Genomic DNA, 26,540 nt, shown 5'->3' with positions numbered 1-26,540 from the left:
TGACCGTGTACACTTACCCATACATTTCATTCTTATTTCGTTTGCTTTGATGTATGTGGCAACTCTGACGCTAAGCAAAACAAAAACAGTACAGCAAAGAAATTTAAAAGGTCATTGTTTATCCCAAGAAGCGGCTAAATTTAGTAATTTTTATTATTGGATTCGAGAAAATGTCCTGTCGCTGCTTCTGCTTAGTGGCTGCAGCACTGCTGCTGCTACTGTTCCACCAGCAATGTGACGCAGCCACTCAGGGTCCCCCAAACACGGTGGCAATTGCGGAGCAGAGTGCGCCGGCTGTTGAGAAGGAGGCCAAGAAGCCAGTCGTAAAGAAACCGCAAGCTGGGAATTTTATGGTGGACGCCGACAAGGGTGAACCTGCTCCGGTTGCTCCAAGTGTCCCGGCCGCCTCAGCAGCAGATGCCAAGGCACCGGATGTGGCGCAGTCCCCCGGAAGTCTTTCGGCGGATGATGTGCATGTGGAACGGTCTCCCATGTCACCCGATGAGGACTTTCCGGGCCAAGCTGTTGTCTACATCCTAGTGGGAATTACAAGTACGGCAATACTTCTGCTCATAATGAGGGTTTATAGGTGAGTTAATAGCGTGTAATAACTATTGGTAACTTTGCATGCAATAAGATATTTATAAGATATATGTAATCCTCCGCATCGTACTAAAGCAATTATAATATTGAAATGTAATGGTGAATAGTAAAATAGGAAAGAATAGGTTTTTTGGGCACTTTTAAAGCACTGTGATCTTTCATCATAAGCGTACTCTTATACTCTTGGCGGACTGATGCAAAGAATAAAATGGTATAGATATTTTAGACTTAAAATTAAAAGAAAATACAAAAATTTAAAAAAGTTATTTTAATTTAAGCGTAATGTTGATTATGTGGTTTGTTTTAAGTGTTCTTATCGGTACATTATATGCAAAATTGATTCTTATTATATATATATATATACTGATTTTTATACCCGTTACTCGAACAGTTTGTTATTGCATGTTTAGAAATCCTTGTACTATCGATTAGTGCTGATAAGACTAACTAAATTGCAAACCATTGCAGGCTGCGACTCTCCCGGGCGGAGCGTAAGTACGGCGTGCAAGGCGACCGGGCTAATCAGGAGCTGACACCACTGCCCATGGCCATTGAGGACGTGAACAGTGACGAAGAGGACCACACCTTATTCGAGGTCAATCGTCAGAACATACGCATATTATGAAATAGCAAAACAAGCACACGCTACAGATACGTTTGGTCGCACCGCCATTTCAGACACTTCTCAGCAGAACTTGCCTTGTTTCGTAGCTATTTAATGCTTTGTAGATTTGCTGTATTGGCTGTAGCTGTCAGCCAATAGCCGACTAAGCCCACTAATAACTAAGTTCTGTGCATTTCTCCTACTCGCAGTTGGTTCAGGTTTAACGAATCAAAAGGAAAACAAAACCACTTGTGATAACGATTACGATGATATGTATGTCTTTATGTACGAAGACGTCGCTGGAGCCCCGAAGGCATTAAAAATCTCAAAAGTACCGATGCTTTCAACTCGCCTCTGCATCGATGTTCCATATTAATAAATGTTATATAACATGTACTCGCTTCTTTTTATTCTTCACACATTCACAGGACTGTAGCTGTTATTGGTTACAAACGTAGACTTAATACAGATTGATGGGCTTACAAATAGCTTTGACAAAGGATACATAGACTGGATACAGGCAGTATACGCGTACGCATGGAAACAAATGCACTAACTAGTACTTATTAACTAGGATCACATAAATAATTTATTAACAATACTGCGACTACGGCTGTAGCTGTGGCGGCACTGCCCTGCCTTGACAGCCACAGGAGCTTACGACTACCGCTAACACTAAACTTGAGCTTCGCTAACGTTTTACATTTGTGGTTGGCACTGTAGTTTGTATTATTCCGCCGATCCATTCTCCCAAGAGTCGGACTTGTGGGCTAACTAGTGTGGCTATATAGTCATCGGCGTTCTTCGGCGATCGGAAATCGGCGATCGATCAAATCATGCTGCCGAACATCCGTTTGCCGCGCGTCAGAACCAGGCTGACCACCATCACAGTCAGCAGGAAGAAGACCAGGCTGAGGAACGTGGTGATGAAGCGACATCTTTGGCGGAACTTCTTCTCCTTCTCCATTTTTAGACGCAGCTGCTCCGCCCGCGGCAGGTCGAGTGTGAAGTCCGATTCGGGTCGCGAGGATGGCTGCGAAAAGTAAGATGTCATCTTTAGTTATTTTTCAAAAGCATTGTTTTCTACATTGTTTTCCTTTTAATTTACTATCAAGAATGTAGGGTAGCTTAAAAATAGATGGAAAGACTGTATAAAAGTTCCAACTTGATGTGGCTTAGTTAGGTACTGTGGGTCCTAGTGATTGCTAATTTAATATCAATTGAAATTTTGAGTTAAATTGAATTTCTGTATTTGCGATTTGGTTTTTGAACAATTAAAGAGAAAACCACCTCATACTTCTACACACATTTGCACTTTACTATTGATTTCGTTAACAAAAATAGGCAGTTCGAGATGAAGAGGTACCACTGTAAACGCCACTTGGGTCTGCAATTAAGTTAATTAATGTTTGATGATATAAGCGCTTCGCTTTTATGTAAATCGCTGACCATCAACGACCGCTGACGATCTTCTCTTGACATTGATTATGACCACTTTAATCGCGCATAGATGCACCGATCCATTTTGAGCCATTTTTGAGAGCTAGTCTCGTCCAGCGTTTTAGGTCACTAAATGTTTGGCCATAAATCACGGCCCAATCCAAAAAACAGCGTCGCGCGCCTGCCAATATTTGCAGGTTGAGCAGGGCGTGGCTGTGTGCTAAAAACTCAAAACATTAAACGAAAAGGGCTACCAACGCACAACACTTTGACCCACTAAGCTTTGTTTTCTTCGCTTTTGTTGCTTTGCCTGTGCCTGAGCTCATCTTCATTTTTTCCCGCTCGCCTCACTTTTGGCGACGCAACCTTGAATCTTTCCAGTAACAGCGAAAAAAGTCAAAATACAGACCTGAAACAAAACGTTAACAGTTTTTGTTTTTGCTGATCTTTTTTGTTCGTTAATTTTTTTTGTAATTTTTCGATTCTCGCTGAGCACGTCACAAGTTATGAAACCCTTTCGGAAATTTCACCCAGCAGGTGCAAGCTGCGCAAAAGATAACTAACTAACTTCTATATCCCATCGGCAAAGGATCAAATGCATTCAGCAGCGACTTCCGGCGGAAGTTAGGTAATATCCCCGCTGAATACCGATTTCAATTGGGCTGGGAGCCAATTCTGCTGGCCAAAATGTTTGCTTACTCAAATGGGCTGGTGCCAAACGACAGATGGGATCGCCTATCGAATTTCAAGAGAAAGCGGCGTATACGCAATGCGGCTATTAAAAGGGCATTCAAGTGAAGTTTCGCGTGTGTCTGGAGTGCTTTCAACACACACTCACTCGGCATGTGTGTAATTGAGCTGTGGCGAACAAGGCGAACAAACACTTTTGCCTGCAACAATTTGTGCACACCTATTTTTGCATCTTATTGTGATTGCGACTTTTTGCGGTTCGCTTTAAGCTGCATTGTTTTCGATCGCTGAGATCAACTCTTTTTCTGCTCACCTAACACAGTGTATATCGCATATGGCAAGAAAGTACATACATATTTCTATTTTCTTAAAAACTTGACGCACTCTTAGAAAAATGTTAAACATAGTCAGTATACAGTATTTATGTTTATTCTATTGTACCATGAAAGGCCAGCCATTTTATGTTTACTTTTTCTATATGATATCTAACCTATCTTGCATTCCTATTTGCCCTTCCCTCCCATTAACCGTCTACCTTAGCGAACGTCTACTGTACGACACACACAATCGAAATGTGAAATTGAAATGAACTCAGCTTTGCGGTACATTTGTGCCTTCCGGCTTCTTTTCTCTCCTTTTCAGATGATTCGCTTGTCTGAGGTTAGTGATGCCGTCCAAAGTCGGCGACTATGAACGAATATCTGTATATATATAGATCTGTGTGTTCATGATTACCGCTGCTGTTTATCAGCCAAAGTACTGTGAAAAGGCAAGACGTAATCGGCCAAAGATGACGGAGTCATGGAGTCGGAGGCTGCGGGGCAATTACCGCATTCCGGCATTTGCAAGTGTATTGGCTACTAGCGGTGCACAGCGAAAAATATCTACTGCGTTCATAATGATTGATTGGATATTTAACCTTTACCCAAAACGTGATTTTGTCAGTTTCAGTGGAAATGGAAATAATTACAGTAGGGTTTTATATGCATAGTCAAATTGAGATGGCTATTTTTCGATTGCCTGCCTACTTCCATCAAACTTCTAAACGATGATGGATCCTATTAGAAGCAAACTTGATCTTAAAATATCTGCCATTCGATGGGATTCGTTACTATAATTATATCTTAGCAAGTTCATTAGCACCAATAAAACGACTCAAGATTGACTAATTAATGGGCCGATGTGATTCCCCGCGGTGTGCTGACATGTGCACATATATTTTTGTAATTCCACAACATATTTTCTTTTAGTGTACTATTACTTTTTCCCAGTTTGTGGGAGCTGGAGTGTAACGGTTTTATTGGCTTGCCAAGCCAAATGAAGTGCAATTGTGGTGTAAAACGCCGTGGGCGGATATGAATTGAAACTTGGGCCCCAAGCCCAGAGATGCCGGGATGGATATCTTGCCGATTTTGACGCCTGGGGAGACGCCTGTCTCTAAGCTAATTTGCAAATGATGCCGCACATCAGCACACCAGCACGCACACGCAACAAATAATAAATAAATAAATTATATACAGAAAAAAATAGCATAAATTCGGCAAAGATATGCAAAACGATGAGAAATCGACTTGGCTGTAAATTCCCGCTCAGTCCAACCTTGAAACACATCGCATACAAACATATCGCATACGCCGTGTGCCCCCCAAATACGGGTTCAGCTTTTGGGTGTGTGCTAATTTCTGAAAGAAAATCCATCGATCGGCTGGGCGTTTTAATTTGCGGCACACGTTTTCCGCCGCTGACATTGAAGGTGCTTCTGTGTGCCGTTTCCCCCCTGGAAGTTGGCCAAGTTGGCCAGTGCATCAGGTTTGAAAAGTCACTCGCAGAGAAAACAACATTAAACACGTCCACGAACCACTGGCTGGCCATCGTAATCTCCGCCGGATGGGGGATTCCGTATCTTTGCTCACGTCGCGGCAATGGATCTCACTTAATGCACCTCGGATTGTTTGCTTCGATATCTTGGGTTATCTTGTACTTCGTGTTATCTGCATACACAAGAGACCAGGTATTTTCCCCGAATATTTCCACATATTTGTTGCTGAACACTCAGCACGATGCAAAATCGATTCTGCATCATTTTTGGAATGCAACTTTTCTTAAATTTGTGTTAGTTGCTACGTTTTGTACTGTTTTTGGGAGTAAAAAAAGTAAAATAACTAAAATAATATTTGTTGTGTATATCTACTCAAGTGCTTGCCCTACTTAAATGTTTTGTTTCAAGTTTATTGGGTATGTACCATTTTTCGGGAATCGCTTTACTGATATCTTCTTTCGCATACTGATATCTGAACTTAGCTTTAAATTTTTAAAGCATCATAACTGCCCATTTGATTGACAGTAGTTCAAGTTCACTGGATGTGTACCATTCTTGTTCACTTGTTCATTGTTCGCGACACAAATCACTGATCCAAATGCGGTGAGCTGAAGTCAACAACTGATCTGGCCCGACGTCTGGCCCAATCCCAGGTGAATGTCTTCAAGGGGCACTTCTACACACATTAGCCGTATAAGCCGTATTTTGTCTTCGCCAATTAGCGGGCTTATGCTAACTCCAGCAAGTGTGGCAATAAGTCCACGAGTCGCGGGCCTGGGCGCGGATTTAATTCAATTTAAAAGTGTGCAAACATTTATGCAATTGCAAATGAATTTTCTTCTTTCGCCTGCTTCGCTTTGCACCGCAGGCGGTGGGGAAATTGCTTTTGGAGGCTGGCTGGTGGAGGCACCATCGACGGAGAGGGCGGCTATGCCTCCGGGTGGGCGTGGCAGAATTGCGAAATCCAGGTGGCAGTGGCTGTCTAATTAGTTGCTGCCTTTCCCTCGGCGCACACGGCGTATGGGCAATAGCTGCAAATTTGATACCATAATTGCGGGCAGCGCCGCAGCTTCCGTGGAAGTGGAACCAAATACCCCTGGGCCTCCAACGGCCAATATTCATGTGTATGCACTCCGAGGGAGTTCATGGCGGCCATTGCACAGGGAGAAATAGTTCAATGAACTATCAGATTCATTTAACTAAAGATCGTCCAGCAATCTGTATTGTAACAGTTTTAGATTTTGAAATATATGTTGTCAGGCGCTATAAAAGTAGTTAATCCTGGAGATAGTTAATTAATTATATTCGCCAATTGCTGTGCTTAAACTTTATCCTAATAAAATTATTTGGCCATAAATTAAATCTGCCCTCCATATGGAAAATTCAAATCTTTCTATGAAAAAAATAATAGTACCAGAAACTGCCATATTTAAAAACCATTTAATTTAAGAAAACGAACTAAGAATAGATGGACCCCAATGTGCCCCAATTGAATGCACAAAATGACAAACGCAGAAGGTTGACGACTCCATGACCAGCGACTGCTCTTGAGGCCTGCCCCCCAAATGGAATCCGCCATAACCTAGTTAACGTTTGGGTGGCAGTGGTGGCACCCGTTCTCCGTCCTCCGTCCACTATCCACTATACATTGTCCACTGTCCAGTGGCGATTGCGATTGCAACACTTTGTGGCAACTAAAACGCGTGCAACTTTTGGCCGCTTTTGGACCAGATCGCCTTACATCTCTCTGCGTTTTCAGTTTCGTTTCGTTTCATTTTCATTTTCATTTTGGGTTTCGGTTTCGATTCGTTGTCGTTTTGGCATTCATGACAGCAAACCCGTTTGGTTTTCAGTTTCGATTGCTGCCGGCCAATTGCCGTGGGACGAGTTTCGAGCGGGCTTTCGAGGAGGCCGCAGCTGCAGGATGGCTCTTCAGAGGCTTCTGTGCTCGCGGAATTCCAGCCAACGTCCTTAAAGGTCATTTGAGTTGTAGGGCAACTTCTTGCCACTTGTTGCAAGGCAGCCAACCGCCCTGCCGCCCTGCCCTCTTGTCGCCTTGGCAACTTGGCACCTTGCTGCTTTCGGCTGTCCGGTTATCGCGGCCACAATCGATGGCCAGTTGGCCGAGATGCGGCTGCCACTGCCGCCGTCTTAACGGAATTTAAAGGTTAACTGGTACAGTGTCGCTTAACCGTATCTCTCGCACGATTACCCCACAGCACTCAAGTTCAAATCGCCCGCGATAGATCGGCTATCTGATCCACAGAGGTGAACAAACCTTCGCCGAGAGTGAAAACTCATTGGGATGCCGGGCGTGAGCTCGGCCGTTCAGTAGCTGGCCAGAATCACTCAAATCGCTTGAATTGCGGCTGCGGATATTGCATAAGCGGCTGGCCGAAAACGGAAGGCGTAGAACGGAAGCCAAAATTGGTAACGGAATTTTTCGAGTATCCGTCTGAGGAGAAACCAATTCTCAAGCGGATATCAGGCAGTGAAATACCCTTTCAGCAGTAAAAAAGATATCAATGAAGTCTAAGTTTGATTAACCCATGCAAAGTAATTATTCTGACTAGACGCTAGGCTCATTGATATGGTTACTCGATTCTCAATGTTGTTGCTCTCGATTTGAACCCACTACTAGCATTATGACTTAATCTGGCATTACCTGAAGGGCCATTGAGTTGGATGGCAAGGCAAGGCAGCTTTTGAGTTAGGAGTACTACCAGTATTAGATGTAATTAACGAGATCTTTGGCCGAAAGGGGATCAGTAGCCATCAGTAGCGGATCCATTAATCAAACTGCCGCACAGCAGGGACCCTGACTCTGAAACTTGCTCTTTAGATATAAATATTTGCGACTATATCGGTGCTATCGATGGCACCGCCTTGCGCATAACAATCTCTGACGTGGGGAACGATGACGGGCATGCGAATTCCGAATGACGTGGCTCGAGTTCTGGCTAAAAGTGCGCGGGAGTTGGCATTCGGGCATCACGATGCTACCAAAACGGCTGGCATTGCGGCCAAGGATGAGGCTGATCAACTGTGGTGCCACGAAGCGGCATAGAATGCGAATTAGACGAGGAATTGGCCGGGCTAATGAGCTGAGGGCAGAAAACATCTGAAGCTATGCAAATCGCTTTACAAACTTGAGATAGTTTGGCTAGTCGATTGCCCGACCTCGGGCTGCAACCTAGCTTGGCTGCAATTAGCCAGGGCATTAATCATACGCCTCGTTGGCCAGGCCAGCTCATAATTATCTCTGCATGCGGCTGTCGATCTAAATACGGCTATCATTTCGAAACACACTTGACCCGAGCATTGCTAATGATGATGTATTATTTGATACAATCCGAGCAAATCCAAGGTCCATCAAGCATTTAAGCTCATCCTCAAACTAAAAGGATTAATCACATGCGTAATTGGTTTTCCATCAGGCATTTACCCTATACTGAACCAATTTCAAGAAGCCTTTAATTGCTCTCTTTGGGTAATAGTTTCAGTTTCAGTTTGATTAATTCGGTGAACGGAAGTGGATCTTGTTCGCATAGAATTCCATTGAAATGCAAATTGAATTAAATTATCATTAAGCAATTCACTCGTTACGGGGTGAATTGAATTGGGGAATTATTATGCGGTTGCATGAATCTCAACCAAAGTAATGTGCATACTCCTCCACCAAATTATCCGTGGGATGAATTTCATTTATTGAATTGGAGAGATAAATATTTATGGAATCGGGCACTAAAATGCAATGCAAATTTAAAGCTCTTTTTCCATGTATATCAACTTTTCTCTTTAGATGACGAACTAAAAATTGTGTATAATTTTTATGAGAAACTATAAAACGTATTATTGCTTATTGATTATTATTGAAAAAGTTTTTTAATATTATTTTAAGAACTTTCTTAATTCGTTAAGGGGAAGAAAAATAATGAAGTGTATAGTTAATTTAAAACAAGAGAGATAGTCGACTATAGCCCGACTATCTGATACCAGTTACTCTACGAGTAACGAGTACTAATAATTCTGTTACCCCTTCCAATAGACTTTATTATCAATTTGATAACATTTCAGCTCAACAATAAATGAATGTAATTTTGTAATTTTTAAAGGGATGAAGGGATACATAAGGGACTTCACTTCTCGAATTATTACAAATTGCTTTGTAAAACCACGTTCACTAAATCCCAATTCCCAGGTAACCCCGATACTCACATAGGACAGAGTGGGTTGGGCACTGCTGATGACCAGTTCGCCTCCACCTCGCTGCTTGCCGAGGAGTGACTGATGGAGCCGGTTGGTGCCGTAGTACATCTCCCAGATGCTGGGCTTCTTGCGGTGCCAGTCGGCGAGGCTTTCCCGCTCCCGATCCCGATCCCGTCCCCGTTCGGCCTTATCCACGCCAGCTCCGTCGACCGTCACATGTCCACCTGCAGGATTGCTGTTGGACACCGTGAGGATGGGCTTGTGGAAGGTGAGATTTCGCTGCATTTGCGTAACGATTGTGGTCGTAGCCAGGCCTGGATGAAGCGCCTCGAGCTCCAACTGAGGCGTGGAAGCGGGCGAGGGCGTGGCACTGCGCGAGAGACTGGTGGTGGTGACCTCCGATTCCACATAGCATTCGGCGGCGGGGAAGATCTCCGCTATGGACTTGCGCTTCATCTTGAAGTTGGGATCGCTGGCGCAGCGAATGGTCATGATCTGCTCGCGAACACCGAGAGGTCGGCCGTTGGCGGAGATCAGGACTCCATCCCGTACTGCCTCGTAGGCATTCAGCTGAAGATCGGCGCAACTGCGTCTTCGCTCCAGGGCGTTTTGCAGACGGACCACGTGCTGCTGGCGTCCCAAGCCGCTGCACAACTGCCGGAGCTCCAGCTCACTGTGCTGGTTCATGCGCTGCAGGTACGACTCCAGTTCGTGCTTCAGCGTGTGGATCATCCCCTCCAGCTCCTTGGGCACATCGGAGGGCGGGGTGCTGGCTGGTGTGGGCGAGGCCGAAGCCTGGGGTGTGGCACGCGATAGGAGGCGGATTTTATCACGGACGTCCTCCAACAGCTCACGAGTGTTTTGGAAGTGCAACTGATCCTCATAACGCTTGACATATGTCTCCTCGGCCACGCCCACATCAGGCCGCCCAGCTCCACCCCTTTCGCTCTCCAGGCGGTAGGCATCCTCGGGACAGGAGTTGATGTACTTGGCGCACTTGTAGTTGTTCTCTGCCAGCTGCTCGTCGTTCAGGAAGCTGGAATTGTCGATGCCACGCTGCCTCGCATTGGGCGCCAACAGAAAGGCATCCAGGTCAATATCCAGCAATGAATCATCCACCATTTGCTCCTGTTGCTGCTGCTGCAGCTGCTGCTGCTCCATGATGGTGGGCAACTGGTTGTAGGCCCTCAGCTTCTCACCAATATCCAGAGTATGCGGTGGTGGGCCTTCGTTTCTTCCTCCGGCCAGCTGCATGAAGCTCACTATATGCTCCTGGGCATATAGGCTGGGAAAAGTCTTCAGGTGGCGGTCCAGATTCTCGATGCTCGTCTCCAGAACTCGCAGCTTCTTGCTGTAGTGATGCTGCCCCTCGGCCGCCTCGGCCTTCGACTGCGTTTGATGATGGCCATTCGATGCGGCAGCTCCAGCTGCATCTTGCATGTCCGAGCGCTGACTCTTCACTGCGGACAACTTTTCAGGCGCGTCTTCCAGTGGATCTATCGATGGCGCCTCCTGCGGAGCGCCCGCTTTCGTTGGTAGCTGGAGCGGTGGTCTCTGCCGCTGCCTGGCGGCCACACTCTTGATCTTCTCCTGGACATCGATGACCGGTTCGCAATAGATGTGCTCGTCCAGCGAGTAAGTGGAGCACACATTGGAGCTGTAATAACCGGACGAGCCACTTTTGTCCGTCGAATAGTGTGAGCCACCACCACCACCACCAACAGCTGCTGCAGCAGATGTTGTTGCAGTCGCAGATGTGGCCGCTGATGCTGCTGCTGCTGCTGCTGATGCTGCGACTGGCAGTCCTGAATCCGTGGAATGCGTGCTGCTGACATTGGACGCAATTGAGCACTTCTTGCTGCGCTCCCCCACGACGGCGGACGCCTCCAGCTGTTGGTCGTGACCAATTGCATTCCCCATTCCATTGGCCAGTCCATTCTTCAGAGGCATTGGAGCCGCTGCCGTGGATGTGGATGTGCACGATGGCGGGGCTGAGACTGAGGCTGTCGCCGTGCTGCAATGAGAGCGGGAAAGCGAAAGAAAGAGCCATAAAAAGCTGTGAAAAACAGTCGGATGAAAGGGAAACCTGACGTTGGAAAGCGGTTTTTGTTGGTTTTTCGCAATCGCCGCCGTTTTTTTTATACGTCGCCAACTGGGAAACGACCAATGTACCATGGGCAATACCCTATTTTTTCTTGCCAACAACTATCTTAGGCTTATTGCAGCTTGCTAATCTTACAATTTCATACATCTTTGCAACATTCCAACAAGAAAATAATTCAATTTAGCTAATTAAATTTGCTTGAATCACTTGCTGTGAAATATTTTTAAGCGACAGAAAACAGTGTAGTTTCTTTCTATCCCATGGTGTAAGCTATTAAAAACTTCACAGTCGAAAGCGAAAACTGGTTAACTAGGTTAGTGGTTTTGTTTACATTTTCCATTTCTACTCCACCAGCTGACATGCAAATATCGTAGGAGAATCAGTTTGGGACTTTCCACAGAACATCTCCCGGATATTCAGAAGATACTTACTCGTTAATCATATTTGGTTCTTGCTCTGCTTGTACTATATGAACAAACAAGGGTTTGAAAGCGTGTTTTAGAAATTCAGCATCCACATATAAATTCGATTTCAATTCAAATAAACTCGTTCTAAACAGGCTTTCGGCTTCACTTACTGTTGCAATTCGGTTAGCTTTCGGTTTGTTTGATTTTTGTCTGCTTTTCGGTTTTATTTCACTGCCTAACTGTGAAGTTGGCTATGCAAGTGAAGTCTACTGCTTTGAGTCGCTTTTGGCCGAGTTTCTGCTTCACTCTGCCAGCGTGTGTGGGTAAGTTTGGGCCAACTTTTTGGCGAACCATGAAATCCGGCGGTGCCTGATGACTTGGAGGGCACAGGATGGTGAGCGGTGGCCTGCTAAGTGCAGCGAAATGAAATGGAAACTTAATTGAATGGAACGGAAGCATCCCACTGTGGAGGGCACTAAACTTCGCCGCACTCTTTACAGATGGCTACCGACAGCTTTTGGGGAAATTTACGGGATCACTTTTTGCGAATCGCTGTGGAGCCAAGTCTTTTAAAGTCAAGTTACTTTTAATCAAAGTCCTGCAATATCTGTGTCTTAGTTATAAGTTTATATACTTAGTTATAAATATATTTTAAGGCATATGTGTTTGTTGCTTCTGATATACTGTTTTCAACTGATATATAAATCTTACTAATTTGTCCTCTTTTACCATGTTTTTTGTATGACTTTCCGATTAGTCGTAACTGCAAAAGACATTATTTATTCGGATCCTTATCTCTTATTGAATGAATTAACTTTACGTTCCCCCTTCGCTCTTAATCGTATCATCAATCACTTGAGCAAGTTTTACGCTATCAAAAATTGTGTAAGGCTTTCGAGTTAGCCATTCGTTGTCTTTCGAACAGTTTTCTATTAATCTGGTTTTCAGATTACAAATCAAAGACAATGTATATTATTTGCTATGGCCAAAAGACTCGAAAAGTCAACAACATCGACTGGTCCCCTAAGGGATCTATTTTGCCAAAGCTGCACTGATTGATGGCTCCTTCACGCAAGTAGAATTATTCGAAATTCTAATCGCACGGCATTTGCATTTTCTCTGCGGCGGATTTGCATTTTTGACCGCCTGGCGCCAGTGGCACTGCTTTAATAACTCACTTACGATCGGTAACAAGTCCGAGATTCGGTTCTATATGCACTCGGCGATTGGCACTAGGTCAACGCTGGCTTTTGGCCAAGCGGAATGAGTGCTGGGAATTGCGTAATAGCGGCTCTTGCTACCAGATACTGTGGCAGCAGCTCTTTGGACGGTTCTTGTACGGCAAGTCGGAGCGTTACGCACCCAAAAATTGATAAGTTTGGGCCAGTTGATTGGCGAGGTGTTGTTATATCTCTTTTGGCAGCGCGGCCAGCGATGCATGGATATCGCACCAACAGAAGCGGCAAGGTTACCTTTTTGGCTCATGAAATATTTTGCAATCTCGGGGCATGGGCATATGTTTATTTTGTTTGTTCGAACTGTGTTAATTAAAATGTTCAGCCTCGTTTGCATGCACGGAACACTGGCGAGCACTGCTGGACTTGCAGATCGGCGGACAAGCGGACAAGCTGATTTGGCGGACAAGGGAACTCGCGGACATGCGGATTAGAGGACAAGCGGACGATTATGGACCGTTAGCAAACACCATCGTGTGGCCGCTAATTTCTGTTGACTGCTTGCCAAGACAAATTACGGGCGACTGGAAGTTGGGCATCTAAGCCGCGATCTATCAATTGCAAATCAATCAATGGGCCAACGCGTTTTTATTGCAGCGATTATAGCGGCGATTATTTCGCACATGCTTAGCGCTCGAGATGGATGTGCTGGCTTTGGTCGGTTGGACTGGCTAAACGCCGACCTTGGCATAAGCCAGAGATATAACTATGGCCTAGGCGGTCTCAAAGATTGAATACAAATTAGCGACGAGTATCAACAATTGATCGCCGCACCGTCTAACTGCATTGATGGGGGCTAATGGGACAATGGAATCGCACTTGGCCAAGGTCGCCTTGGAAGAGCTACTGTGCGAAGTCCCCTCCCCCTTTGAGTTTTAGTTAGCATGCGTGAGCAGTTAACGCCAAAATAAACGAATATGTATGTTTGTATATAGTTCCAATCGCAAATCGATTTGGGTTCGTTAAAGGGCGTGGATGGGTAGACTGTGACCTTGATGGGAAACTCGGCTCTTTCCTTGATCCGCTGCGAATCGTTTGCTATTTTGACAGCGTATCTGCCGGATTATCTTATCATGGCTATCGTGTCAATGCCTGATTTCCATATTTTGCCCCATGCAATGACCAAAATAGCTGAAACGAGTTGCAAACCGAAACTATCCGCAAATTAATTGAAATTGCTGTCAATACGCGGCACGACTTAATGCATATGCATACTCATATATCCATCTGTATATGCACATGTGTATTCGAGTATTTATTTTGTATTTTTGATAAATATTTCAAACCAAAACGGGCTCTCAGCTTCTGACCTTCGGCTATTCGGAGATCATGAGCTGCTGCTGCCGCTGCTGCTGTTGTTGGTGGCTTCTTTAATTTCAATTAATAAACGTAATTGTTGCAGCTGTCTGCAGTTGCTGCTGCTGTTGTTGCTGTGGCTGATGTTGCTGCTGCAGCGATGACCGCCGTCAAGTGTTTGCCAAGCTTCTCCAAAGGCAACGAGATATGTGCACTTACATATATATCTACACTCATGCGCAAGCGTACGAAGAGAAAAAGAGGTGAAGGCTGACGACAGGCGCCAAAAACCGCATTGTTCGATGCAGCAGCAACTGCAGCGGCAACTTGAACTTCGCCGCCGCTGCAGACATGATTTACATAGCTGCTGCCGCACGAAAGGTTGCCCCCATCGAATCTCAGAAGATGGTTCTGGCAATCATAAGCTCCATTTAGTGCAACACTCCGGCGCTGATTGCTATCCGGCTTAATGCCGCGCTAATTGGCTAGCAACAACATAATTACAAAATATCGCTGGCTGATGCTGGCTTATGATGGCTGCTCAAGTGGCTGGAACCGTGAAGTGTTGCGTCCGTAATTGCATTACCAGCGCATAGGGTTTACGATCTTCAACGGTCGTGCCTTTTCTGGGTCTGGGGTTTTCTCCACCTCCTCCCACCCCTACACTGAAGTCAAGGTCGCTGCCGGAGCGCCGAGGGTCAATGCACCAGTTTTTAATTTGGGCACATTGTGCATGACTAGAAATACCACTTACCACTTGGGTAATATTCCTAACGATTTTAGAATGTCCGAAGCATCGTCTAAAATGTATTTATAGAAACTGTGGGCATGGCAGTTTTGGGCGGTTTGTGGGCGTATCTGGAATCTGCATGCTTAGTCTCACTTCATAGTTCCTGAGATATCGACGTTCATACAGACAGAAAGACAGACGGACAAGCGGACGGACATACGGACATGCCCAGATCGACTCCGCTATTGATGCTGATCAAGAATCAATATACCTTTTAACTCTAAGAGTAATGACTATAATTACGCTAATATGGAGAACGTAATTTAAAATCCTCACTTGCAGTTGCTTATTTCTGTTTTAAATATTCTTTAAATATTTATTTTATTTACTTAGTCCTGTATCCTCACCTTTGATATTTGAGCATGGCTCGTGGCAGTAGAAAATTGTCGCTGCTGCCCTTGGTCGCCGCGTTTGATGCACCTCCCCCACTTGTAGCAACTATACCAGCGGCTTCTCCCGATCCCGATTCGCCTGCTCCACCGCCGTTGCGAGCAAAAAAGGCACCCAGGCGCTGCAGATAGGCGAACTTGTTGCCGGCACCAGGATCCTTGGCAGCGGAGTAGCTCCTGGTGCTGCTGCTTCTGCTCCGGCTGCTTGAGCTCCGGCTTTGGCTTCTGCTCCTGCTGCGGCTTGTGGGTCCCGCCTCGTCGCCCTCCTCCTCGTAGGGCAGCACCTCGATTGCATCGAAGTCGTAGGAGTTGAAGTAGGCCTGCTCCCGCGTCCGCTTCACCTGGGCCGCTTCCGTCACGTGGTCGGCGGATATATCCGTGGCTGTTTTCTTACTGGCCGTGCCCGGTGAACTCTTGCAAATAGGCATAGTCGTCTGTAAAATGCAGGAAATATATTTTGTATTTTTATTTGTCTTTCGGTTTATATTTGAATAATTGTAGCAATTACTTTAAAGCTAAAGGATTCATCATATTATACGTTTTCATGAAAACAATTTCACTACAAATTTAAAGATTCAGCAGTTTTAAAGCAAAGCTACATAAATTCTAAATGCAGCGAACTTGGAAACATTATCGTGGCTGTCTTAAAGGGGGGTTATTATCAGCACGAGTGGGAGCTTGCACAATTTTACGCTTCGGCGTTACGGCTCTTTGCCAGCGGCATCTCCAATGCATCCGCTTTGGCCAACTGGAGCTGCAAGTAGAGCTCCAAGTAGAGCTCCAAGTGGAGCTGTTAGTGGAAGTGGCACTGGTTTGGCGCTCGCAAAGAATGCACTTGGTGGCCACATTGCAGTCGCGTTTCGGTGATGCAAGCGTTTTTGCCTCGCTCATGACTTTGCATTAATTAGCCAAAAAGGGTTTTGCGCAATTGCATAATTTTTGTGCAACGCGTGTTGCCTCCCCCAGTCATAATTTATGGTAACGTGTCTAAATGCACGCCGATAGTGCACAGCACACCCCTTAAACCGATGATGCACCCAAATGCATTTGCGGGAAGGCGTTCCATAGGCAGTTATGTCTGTGATCGATAGATAACTGCGCCGTGCTGACAGCTTCATCATCGCGGCCAAAAGTGGCCAGTGGGCTCATCGTCGTGCAATAGGTTCCGCGTTATCGACAAAGAGCTGTCCAGACTGCAGTTTCTGCGGTTTCGGTTTTAGTCGCTGGTGCGGTAATCAGCAGTTTTGTAGCCGCGCAGATTGCAGACCCCGCAGAAAGCTTTAACTGATACCAGCCACCCGCCGAAAGCCGAAATTATTGCCCACCTAAGCAAGCTGCCCCATTGACGATGGGAATGGCTGGGTGGGTGCAAATTCGAAATGCCATTCCGGCTAATGGCCCATTTTCCTATGCATCTGATTGGCAAAGTGTAGGCATGCAAAATCGGACTTTACATAACTGCCCCTCTGTCGAAACCGAGGGACTTTTGTTGAAGTAGCTTTAAAGATACAAGCTTATTAGGAAGTTACTGACTACTCCTTTTTTTTTTAATTTGCGCAAATACTTTTTTATGTTTTGTTATTGTATTATTTGATCGCTTAATTAATGCGTGTTGGTTGTTTTTCACTTGCAACTATAAGTTATTGCTCATTTATGTGATTTAAGTCTTAGGTAACGACCTGTAGTGATTTTCATCTGTTTTCATCTATGCACACACTTTTAACTCAGTCAAATTCTTTGAGAAGCGTAATCACTGTGATTTGGGAGACCAGTGCTATTGAATCTGATGGGTTTCTCGGTAACTCTGCGGTTGACTTGGCCGTCAGCACTTAAAGGGGCTGATGAGACGCCGCGATTGACGGATTTTTGTGCCAGCAAACGCCATAATCGCGGAGATAATAATGGTGGTGGATTAATCGCCGATCGTGTTACCATATGCTTTATAACACACCGCTGCAGTTGCTGATGACATGCCACATGCATTTGTGTGCCATGGTCAAGACAAACGTACAGTGACAAACGTGCGAGCACTGAGTTTTTCTAGTTCTATTGCCCAAGTGACAACTCAAAGTAACTTTTGTCGTCTTCCAAAGCACTGACTGCAAATAAACAACTCCGAGGGAAAAACTTAAACGGCAGTTGGCAACTTCAAACGCTGAGCTGATTTCCGTTGCCTCCACAAATCATGGCGACAAACCCATCAAACTGGAGCAGTCCGTCAAATTGGACGAGCTGGGCCTCCATTCCATTCACTGGGTCTGGGCATATTCGCAGCTAGTCGAATGCAAATGTTGCACAACTTTGGCCGAAAAACAAAAGTGTCGGTTGGAGATATAATTGAACTTCGACGGGTTCTTCTTCTATTTGCTGGCCAAAAAATCGACTGCTGAAGTGACCGCCACTTGAGTTATGGAAATGCGAATATAAATAGTGGGCATGGGGACGTGAGGGTTTTATTTATAGTTTGCTCTTCAATCAGAATGCCTGCGGTGGCTTTTGATATTTTAATGAGTCAATTGCCCCAGCACGTCCGAGTACCAGTCTAAAAACGGAATGGCATCGGAATCGACTAAATCGATTGCGTTGCCAAGCGATGCCTCCGCCTTGACTTATTTGCCATGAATTTATCAACGCGACGGGCTAAACAAAAGACTTAAGCGACAAACCCGGATTGCCCAAGCGAGTCAAGCCAATCCGCAAAGAAATCTCCGCAAATGTTGCCGATGTAAAACCGCAACACAAAATCTGCATTGTTTTCCAGCCGCATTGCAAAATAGCTTTTTTGTTGATAGTTTACACTACCCTACGGGGCACAACATCGCAACATCAGCTGGCAACACCTTTATATGCCATGCGGCAACATCAAACTGCATTTGCACAAACGAAAAAAAATGAAGTCTAAAATGAGATAACCAAATTGCTTATCAGGTTTATCTGCATGCAAAGATGAAACATGCAGAAAGAACTAATTCCCTTTAAAGCTACTAAAATTTAAACTACTAAATTTGGCAAAAATTAGTGTTTCTCTTAGTGTACACTCAAAACTGAACAGAATTTACTATATTATTATCTACTTTTTAGATAGAATAATTAAATAATTGAGAAGAAAACATGAAGCTAATAGATCTGGTACTAAACATTCAAAATTGTTTTGAAAGGGAAATGAAATCAAAGCCACTCGGCACATAACATGAATTAAGCAAGACGTACGTTTGACTTTTAGGGTGCTTTAAGCCCTTAGTTATATTGTTTTTAACACTTTACGCCCTCCTACTCATTATGTCCAATGCTGTTTACCACTTCTGAACGTTCACGGTTCGTTGCACCACCCACTCCGCCGGTCCACCGCACCACCGCACCACCACCTCCTCAACCACCCACCCACTGGTGGTTTCCCCGTCAACTGTCGCCGTTCGTCATTGAGGCTGGAGCCGCCAACTGGCGCAAAACCTCTAATTAGTTGGACTCAAAGAGACATTTTGCAATGATGATTGCGGCGAGTCGGTGGCAATTAATGCGCTGCACTGGCCGCTGAACTGAACCCATAATTGCGTTTCAGTGTGATAAAAAACGCACTGGGTTAATGCTAATTGCACACGCATTAGCCTCCTGTACAAGTCTGCCTTTTTCCCGCTCTTGGAAGCCATCTAATTAGGGTCTTTGCCTCGGATCGAGGCTTTGTGAAAGCTGGCCAAGAGCTAAGGGGAGAACTATTGCCATGGTGATTTGAGTTTTTATAAAGAAACTTTTAAAAGAGTTAAAAAAAATTAAAATGTATGGTGTTTTCATAGGATGTTTTCTTATTCAGGTGAGCAAACGTTCAAACAATTTTTAAAACAAGTCTTGCAGATTTTTCTTGCTATCTAGTTGTTGAAGTGGACTTCTTCTTGTGATAAAGTATTCATATATTTAGCTGACCTAACAATCGAATTCATTATTAAAAATCTCTTACAAAACTACTCGTGATGATTGATTGTTAAATTCATCCGAAGAATCCCTTGTCTGCTAGAGCGCTAATATTAAATTGAGATTTATCCAAGTGTGAGCCATCAAATCAACGCGCATAAATTGGATAACCGCCGCCAACTCCCGGCTCATAGTAAATAAGTTATAAAATTTAACGAGCATAATTAAGTGCAAGCCATGGGAGTGGGCCGGCTGGTCTTTTGGCCAATAAATCGCGAGTGGCAGTGGGACTCGTGGTGCTGGCCAAAGATTATGTAAATGGCCCACAGCCACTTGCCCGGGCGAATTTCCGTGCGATTGTGTGCAGTCTCGGATCGAACTGGAACTCGAACTGGAACCGGTCTCCATTAGAACGGTGGCCGCCGTGTTGACAATAGATAATGCCGAGGGCCGTAAATTTATGCAAAGTCGAACCTTGCCCTTGGGGCTTCAGATACTTGGCGTAGTTCCGTTCATCATCGGATACTCAACGAAATCTTCTTGTCAATGAAAGCACAGCAAGAAATATTTTCATTTTAAAAGCAGTTCAGTTCACTTAAAGTATTTTCATTGATTTCTATAGCTGTGGCAAATATTCCATGAGTTTTTAATGCACGTTCATTAGTAGGTACTTTTTAAAGTCAGTTGAAGTCCCAGATGAACTGCGGAATTTTGGTTTGATTATTTTTTTCAGTGTGCTGTAATAACCAGGCAGTTTTTCAGCCACTCGATTGCGTTGCTTGTAGGAGAACGCTGGTTTCATATTAACCTTGCCTGGTCGCACTGGCCATCAACGACGCTCTAAAAAAAATTCGGTCGAAGAGCAGAAGCTCCGGCCCGAAATAGAATGGAATAGACATTGAACATAACAAAAAAAAACGAGAGCTACAGGCACACACATATAATATTTTGTTTATAAACAAACGTGCGATGGACGGCCGCCAATTATGCATGCACATCAAGAGGAACTCGACGCGCAGCCAACAGCTGCTCCACGGAGCTTCCCCTGCCCTCCACTGGAGCTTATCCCGCCGACCGGATCAGTCAAGCGGCAATCACTTGACTCACCCACCCAGCAACTCCCAGCACCCCCTTTCGGGTATTTTTCATTGCACTTGCCGTTTGCCATTTGCTTTTCCTTTCTGTTTATTCAAAGCCGAGTTGCAGGCAATCTTGTTTTTGTTGCCGGTGTTTGAAGTTTATTTTTCCAGCTTTTCTCATTTCCCAACTTTCGCTCTCGGGCCAAAAAATGTTCACTGACTTTAATTAAAAAAGTGGAAAATACAAGAATGTTATTAAGCCAAAGGAGAGGAAATATAGCAACTAGACGTTTGAAAGGCGTTCGAAGAATCTTAAATTTATGACCTGCAATATGGAAAGCTTAAAAACTAATTAAAACCTAAGAGGCTTTGTAAATATTACCAGCATTTAAATTTATTTTATTATTCAAAGCAAAGCCAATAAGTTGTCCTGAAAGCAGCACTGGCAAGAATTTGACCGGGAGAACTAACTAACCTAAATGAGAAACTAACCTTTTAATAATTACGGCACTCTTCAAGCTGCATCAAATTAATGTTCCGACTTTAATTAAAGGCGAAAAGTTAAAGAAAAAAACCAGCCAAATATGAGAGCAAAGGCATATAGACACAAGTTGTTCATAAGTCTCTTTCCATGGTCCTTGCCCCCATAAAAATCATTTGCAGCTTAATCCAAATAAACACACAAGCTGCCAGCCTGGCACTAAAATGAAATTTGAAAAAATGTTAGGAAGGCAGCTGCATCATATAGTGCGATGGCGTTTTGCGTTTGTGGATGTTAAACTAGTTTTTGCCTCTTACATTTTTCCCGGGCGTCCAAGTGTCATTGAAAAGGATGTTCAGGGGCTTAAATACTCGGGCTTGCCCTGCGAACTGCGAGATGAACCGGCTTTGCGGCTTGTTGCAGCTTGTAGATTGTAGGTTGCCATGTGCCACTTGACGCACTGCGTCACTGGGAGTACGCGTGGGAGTGGGTGGCTTTTGGCCTGTTGAGCACCGACAACTGCGCAAACATGGCGAATAGAACCCACTAGCAAGCCAGCCAAAAGGTTTATCATCATGCCAGATACCAATGTTAGTGGGCTCAAGGCTTTCCTACTCTCAAAGGAACCCTTCTGCATTATGAAACCTACCTTGGCAAACAATAACTTTCGAACACAGAATCAATTTGACGAGATGTGTGATTATTGTTGCACGACTTTGCAAGCCTTCTTAAAACTTTCCCAGTACTATATAGATATTATTTAATTACCTATTATACGGTTTTCTGGTTGGGTCATGACAGCGTGTGATGTATACTATTTTAAGAATGGTAAAGAACGGCTAAAGGAATGATCCTCGCCCAATTGTATTTAATTACCCCAAAGCACAACAAACATATGTAACTGTGCCATTTTTCAGATTATGAGTGGTTCGGAATACTCCTAAAATCAATTTGAACTCGCCCAATGCCCGCAAAAATAACGAAATCCACGATGGGCTGCCTGCTCCATTTGAATACACTCATGTGAATAATCTTTTTGAAGTTGAACAAAGCACAGCAGCCGAGTCAAGGTCAATAGCAGTGGCCAAGTCAGCATTTGACATTTGGTTTTTGTTAACCCAATAAAGAGCTGTCATAATTAAATCGCCGCAGCAGCAAGAGCATCAGCAACAGCAGCAACAAGTGCGGCGCAGCAAGTGCAACAAGTGCGATTTATTGACCGCGCTCTGAACTTGAAAGTTGCAAGTTGAGCAAGGCAGGCAGTCAAAGGGGCCGGATGTCCGTGTATTTGGGCCAGCGAGAAATGGCCAATTAATTGGCCGTAAGCGACAGAGGGAAAACCCAGAGGCCCGCAACCAGTAACCCAATCAATTTGGGGCCTGGCCGCCAATTAGGTGGCATTTGTTTCGAAGGCTTGAATGCACTTGCACCGAATGCCTCGCTATTTCGAAGCTGTGTGTGTGTCTCTATGCTAATGTGTGTGTGTGTGGAAACGGGTTTATGGCACTTGGCCAGGCCGAGATCCATTATGATGGAAATTAGCCTCATAATCGTAATAGTGGGTTTCGGGTTCAAGTCTGCCGTGGTGGCCACTGGTCACTGGCCATTGTGTGAGATGTGGCTGTGAGCCAAATGGCAAACAATTAAGACCATTTAAATCAATTGAAAGCTGATGTATCGATGTCACCGGATACCCTGATCTTGAAAAATTACCATTTAATGCGCCAGCTCAATGCGTTTTGTTTTTATGTTCGATGCGAATTATTAATTCGATTTTAATGTCTCCAGATCGCAAAAGCGATCCCAAACCCGATTATCCGAATGCTAATGGATGTGGATAGCACGACGAGTGTTTGCTGGCTGGAACTTGTTTCCAATTGAGTTTCAGCGTTATTTTTGCTTAATTAGTTGACACGCTCGGAACAAAACAGCCCAACAAGACCGAAAATAAGTGTCCAGCGGTGGTCAATAAATTGTATATCAACTTCGATCTGCTTTGCTCGGATCAGATCTCGATATCCCACAGCCTCTTGTCGCAGGGACGTTCTAATAAATGGATCACACAAGCTATAAACGCGATTGTTTGTCAGCGAGTCGGGTTCGTTATCACCAGATAATGCCGATATATTCGCTCGATCCGTATCATTCGCTTGGAGTATGGATGGACTGGGTTATTATTTGGCGTTGTTTATTTTTAAATATTAGCTTAATACTTATTTTAGGCTGTCTGTCGTCCGATCCAAACGTGTTTCTGGCCATGTTCTATGCACGAGCTTATCAGTCTTGACTGGTTTATCGCCTTCGCAGCCAAATTCGCCTGAATAATGCCCGAATCTGGCCGCAGCTAATTCCGGTTCGACGAACCTTTCACTTGCCGGAGCTGAGCGAATTCCATAGTTCCACAAACTGTTAAATAATCCACTTGACGTGCTTTGTTGATTTGACATATTAAGTTGTTTCTGAAAACCTATAGTTGCTTGTAGCACCTATGTATGTATGTATATCAGGTGAGTTTGTGTGGGCGTAGTGTGGGAAAGTATAATCGATTTGCAAAGGAAATCTCACTGCAACTTCATAATGCTGTAATTCAATTATAAATATTCTTCAATCTCTTCAGAAATGCGTATGTGAACTTTAGCCTCATAAGCTTGGGTATCTTTTTGGCCATGAACAGTTTAGAAAACCGCAATTAGTAATTGTGGTCAGCCTGGGTCTCGACTTGCAATGAACAGCCCAAACCACATAATGAAATTGGAATATTTATTTGCCTACTGTGCAAATGTGTGCTCTTGGTTTTAAATATTACATTTATTGAAAATGCCCCCGCCTCGGTGTGTGTTCATAGTGTGTTTGTCAATGACCGCATTCATTCATTCATATTTTAAGTTGGTTGCCTCATTAAGCTGAGCCAAAGCTGAGTTAAGGCTGAGCCCCGAGCAACACCCACAATTGTTGTAATCCATTTGGTTTGGTTTTTCTTCTCTATTAATAGACATCATAATTGTGGGAGATGCGCATCTGTGGCGCAATGGGCGTATGTGTAATATGATTAATTATCGTTTTCGGATGGACGATGGACACTTAAACACCACTTAGCAGTTTTCACTGCAAACACCGGGTGATAATTGAAATGTATTGCTGTATGTATTTCCATTGCATCTTTGGATTGCCGACATGCCCATACTCACCGCACATTCGAACAAATATTAATGTAAACGAGGAGGGGCGCCCATCACATTAAATATTATCTAATTCCAGCTTCGTTTGAGGCGTTTGTTTTGGGTGTTTGGGGTTTTTTTGCATGACGATGATTTTATATGTGTTTTATCTGAGTTTCTGTGTTTCCAGCCATTCAACTGGTTTGGCATCTCTAAATTTGGTGAATCAAACTCGTTATGATGCCCCTTTCGACGATGCCCAGTCAAGCAATTAATGCACACATCTTAGTGGGAGTCGCACTGGGAAAAGAACTCTAGTTCGAACTACAAGATCGACTTGTCTAATACATTTACCCGATAAGGATAAGGATGACTGTGGATATTTATTGGCCTACGGAGCTAATGAATCTCATCCACCTGCCTTTTTTTGGACACAGCGCAGACCAAAAGACATTCATTGGCTGTGACAGGAATTTCTATTTACGATTAGCCAAAAACCCAACCAAAAAACCAATTTAAGGCTGCGGCCAAATTAAATCATCAGCGGGCCACTTTCAGTATTCTGGTGGCTGGTTGGCGGAGTGCAGTTGGAAAATTGGGAAATTTAATTAACACTGAAGTATGTAAATGTAATTTGTAAATAAATGCACCGCAATTTCAATTTATTTGGCATTGAAATTGCTGAAATTAAGTGTTTGCTGAGCCAAATACTTTGCAATTAAGAGTGCAAAGAGATTTGAGGGCTGATTACAACATACCCTTCAACTGGATGTGGAATATGCACAATTTTAAATGGTTTGGCGCACGAGAAAGTAAAGCGTACCTAAAACCGTGTAAAAACTTTGTTTTTTCCATAAGGCTCATTTAATAAATCTTAGTTAGTTAGTTAGTGATTTGCCTTAATTTTGCACCATTCATTGGTTAAATTAAAATTTTTGAATAATATAGTATTAAGTTCTTCTCACTTTCGAGAATATCATTATGTGATTATATCATTTAAAACCATACGATAGGAATTTTTTTTTAGCTAATTAGGTGGATAAATTTAATTTGTAATGTTAAAAACGTAAGACATAATCCATTAATTGTTTGACCCCCCTAATATTTTGTGGATGCATTTTGTGCCAAATTCAGGGTATTTCGTTGCAGCAATTACGTACACTTTGTTCCTAATTTTATTTTGTTGCTCTGTGTTTATACGAGGTCATTAAAGGCCAGGACAATACACTCGTAAAAAAGGAAAAATGCCACATCCGTTTTTTAGCCCTCATGGGTTTTGGTTCTATTTGCTGTTAATCCTTATCTAATTTATGCAAATGCCATATCACTTTAATGGCAGAACCAGCGGCGATTCGAGCACGATTTGCGGCGACTAATTTGTTTAATTGTAATTAGCCGTAATTGGTTTATGTTAATTGCCTCACCTCACATAGACTTCAATTGCGGATGGAGTACGTCCCTTGGCCAGATGTTGCTGCTGCTGCTGCTGCTTTCGGCCGAGTTGCATAAATGTTTGACTTTAACGGCGAAAAGGCGCGCACACGTACGTAGAAATATAGAAATTGGATGGCAACAATTGCATTAATGGGCTTTAGTTGCCGAAAACGCACACAGTGAGCCCCACAAACTTGACTGCAAACTTGTTCGAAAAAAGTCAAATGGTCAAGCGAAGTTGGCCCAGCGGAGTTGATTAAAATGTTGTAAAAAGTCTCTCGGTTTTAACTCGCTTTTTTTAGTTGTTTAGTTGTTAAGTGTTTTTTTTTTTTGTTTTTGTTTTTCTCGCGGGATAAACAGCAGAAGCCACTCAAATATTGCAGCAGCTAGCCAGAAGAAGATGCGCAAAGCGCACGCCAAAATCCGACTTATGCAATTTCTTTTTGTTTATTTCCAATTTCTGCCTCTTCGGCACCTCTTCGCTTTTGTTTCTTTCCTCACTTTTCTCCGCTATTGTTGTCGAATGCACATTTATGTTTCACACACACGTTTCTCGCTGTTTTGCGCTCACTGCTCTTGCGGTTTCTGCACTCTTCTTTGAGCTTCGCCGCGAAATTGTGTCAGAATAGCAAAAGACTGCTGTGTTTTCTTATTTCGATTTACAGCCCACAGTTCGCGTGTCTGCCTCTCTTCAGTTCGAGTGTCGCGCGGAGGCTGCGTGCAGGGCGGAAGAATCGCCGCGGCAACCTACGGCAACCTGCGACAACGACCCGCCGACAACACGCAACACCGAACGCGCAGCAACCAACAACCGACAACGGACAACGTACAACGTACAACGGACAACCAACAACAGACAACCGACGCGAACGACTGGCTGAAAGAAACTGAGCGCT

General features: G+C 44.1%; 2 protein-coding genes and 1 long non-coding RNA gene across 4 annotated transcripts; 2 read left to right on the top strand and 1 right to left on the bottom strand.

Moving 5' to 3' along the window:
• The first annotated feature begins 41 nt into the window (after positions 1-41).
• Positions 42-1,603, top strand: LOC6528493. Of its 2 annotated transcripts, XM_002089503.4 has the most exons (3): positions 42-589; positions 1,072-1,198; positions 1,417-1,603. In XM_002089503.4, the coding sequence occupies exons 1-3, from the start codon at positions 171-173 to the stop codon at positions 1,429-1,431; spliced, it is 561 nt and encodes a 186-aa protein (XP_002089539.1). In that variant the 5' UTR covers positions 42-170; the 3' UTR covers positions 1,432-1,603. The 2 variants fall into 2 exon arrangements, with proteins under 2 accessions (XP_002089539.1, XP_015054343.1); XM_015198857.3 differs by having other exon boundaries at positions 44-589; positions 1,072-1,603.
• On the bottom strand, positions 1,595-26,540 carry LOC6528492. Its single transcript, XM_002089502.4, has 4 exons — positions 25,635-26,540; positions 15,545-16,020; positions 9,375-11,379; positions 1,595-2,240 (listed from the first exon to the last, which is right to left on the bottom strand). Exons 2-4 carry the CDS (start codon positions 16,012-16,014, stop codon positions 2,037-2,039), a joined length of 2,679 nt encoding a protein of 892 aa, XP_002089538.1. The 5' UTR covers positions 16,015-16,020; positions 25,635-26,540; the 3' UTR covers positions 1,595-2,036.
• On the top strand, positions 5,481-9,036 carry LOC120320726. Its single transcript, XR_005560257.2, has 2 exons — positions 5,481-7,133; positions 7,376-9,036. It is a non-coding gene; the product is annotated as an uncharacterized LOC120320726 (long non-coding RNA).

The sequence above is a fragment of the Drosophila yakuba genome, chromosome 2L (genome assembly GCF_016746365.2).
Source record: "Drosophila yakuba strain Tai18E2 chromosome 2L, Prin_Dyak_Tai18E2_2.1, whole genome shotgun sequence".
Lineage (NCBI taxonomy): Eukaryota > Metazoa > Arthropoda > Insecta > Diptera > Drosophilidae > Drosophila > Drosophila yakuba.
The sequence above is the reverse complement of the archived record's forward strand: the minus strand, read 5'-3'. Positions and strand labels throughout refer to the sequence as shown.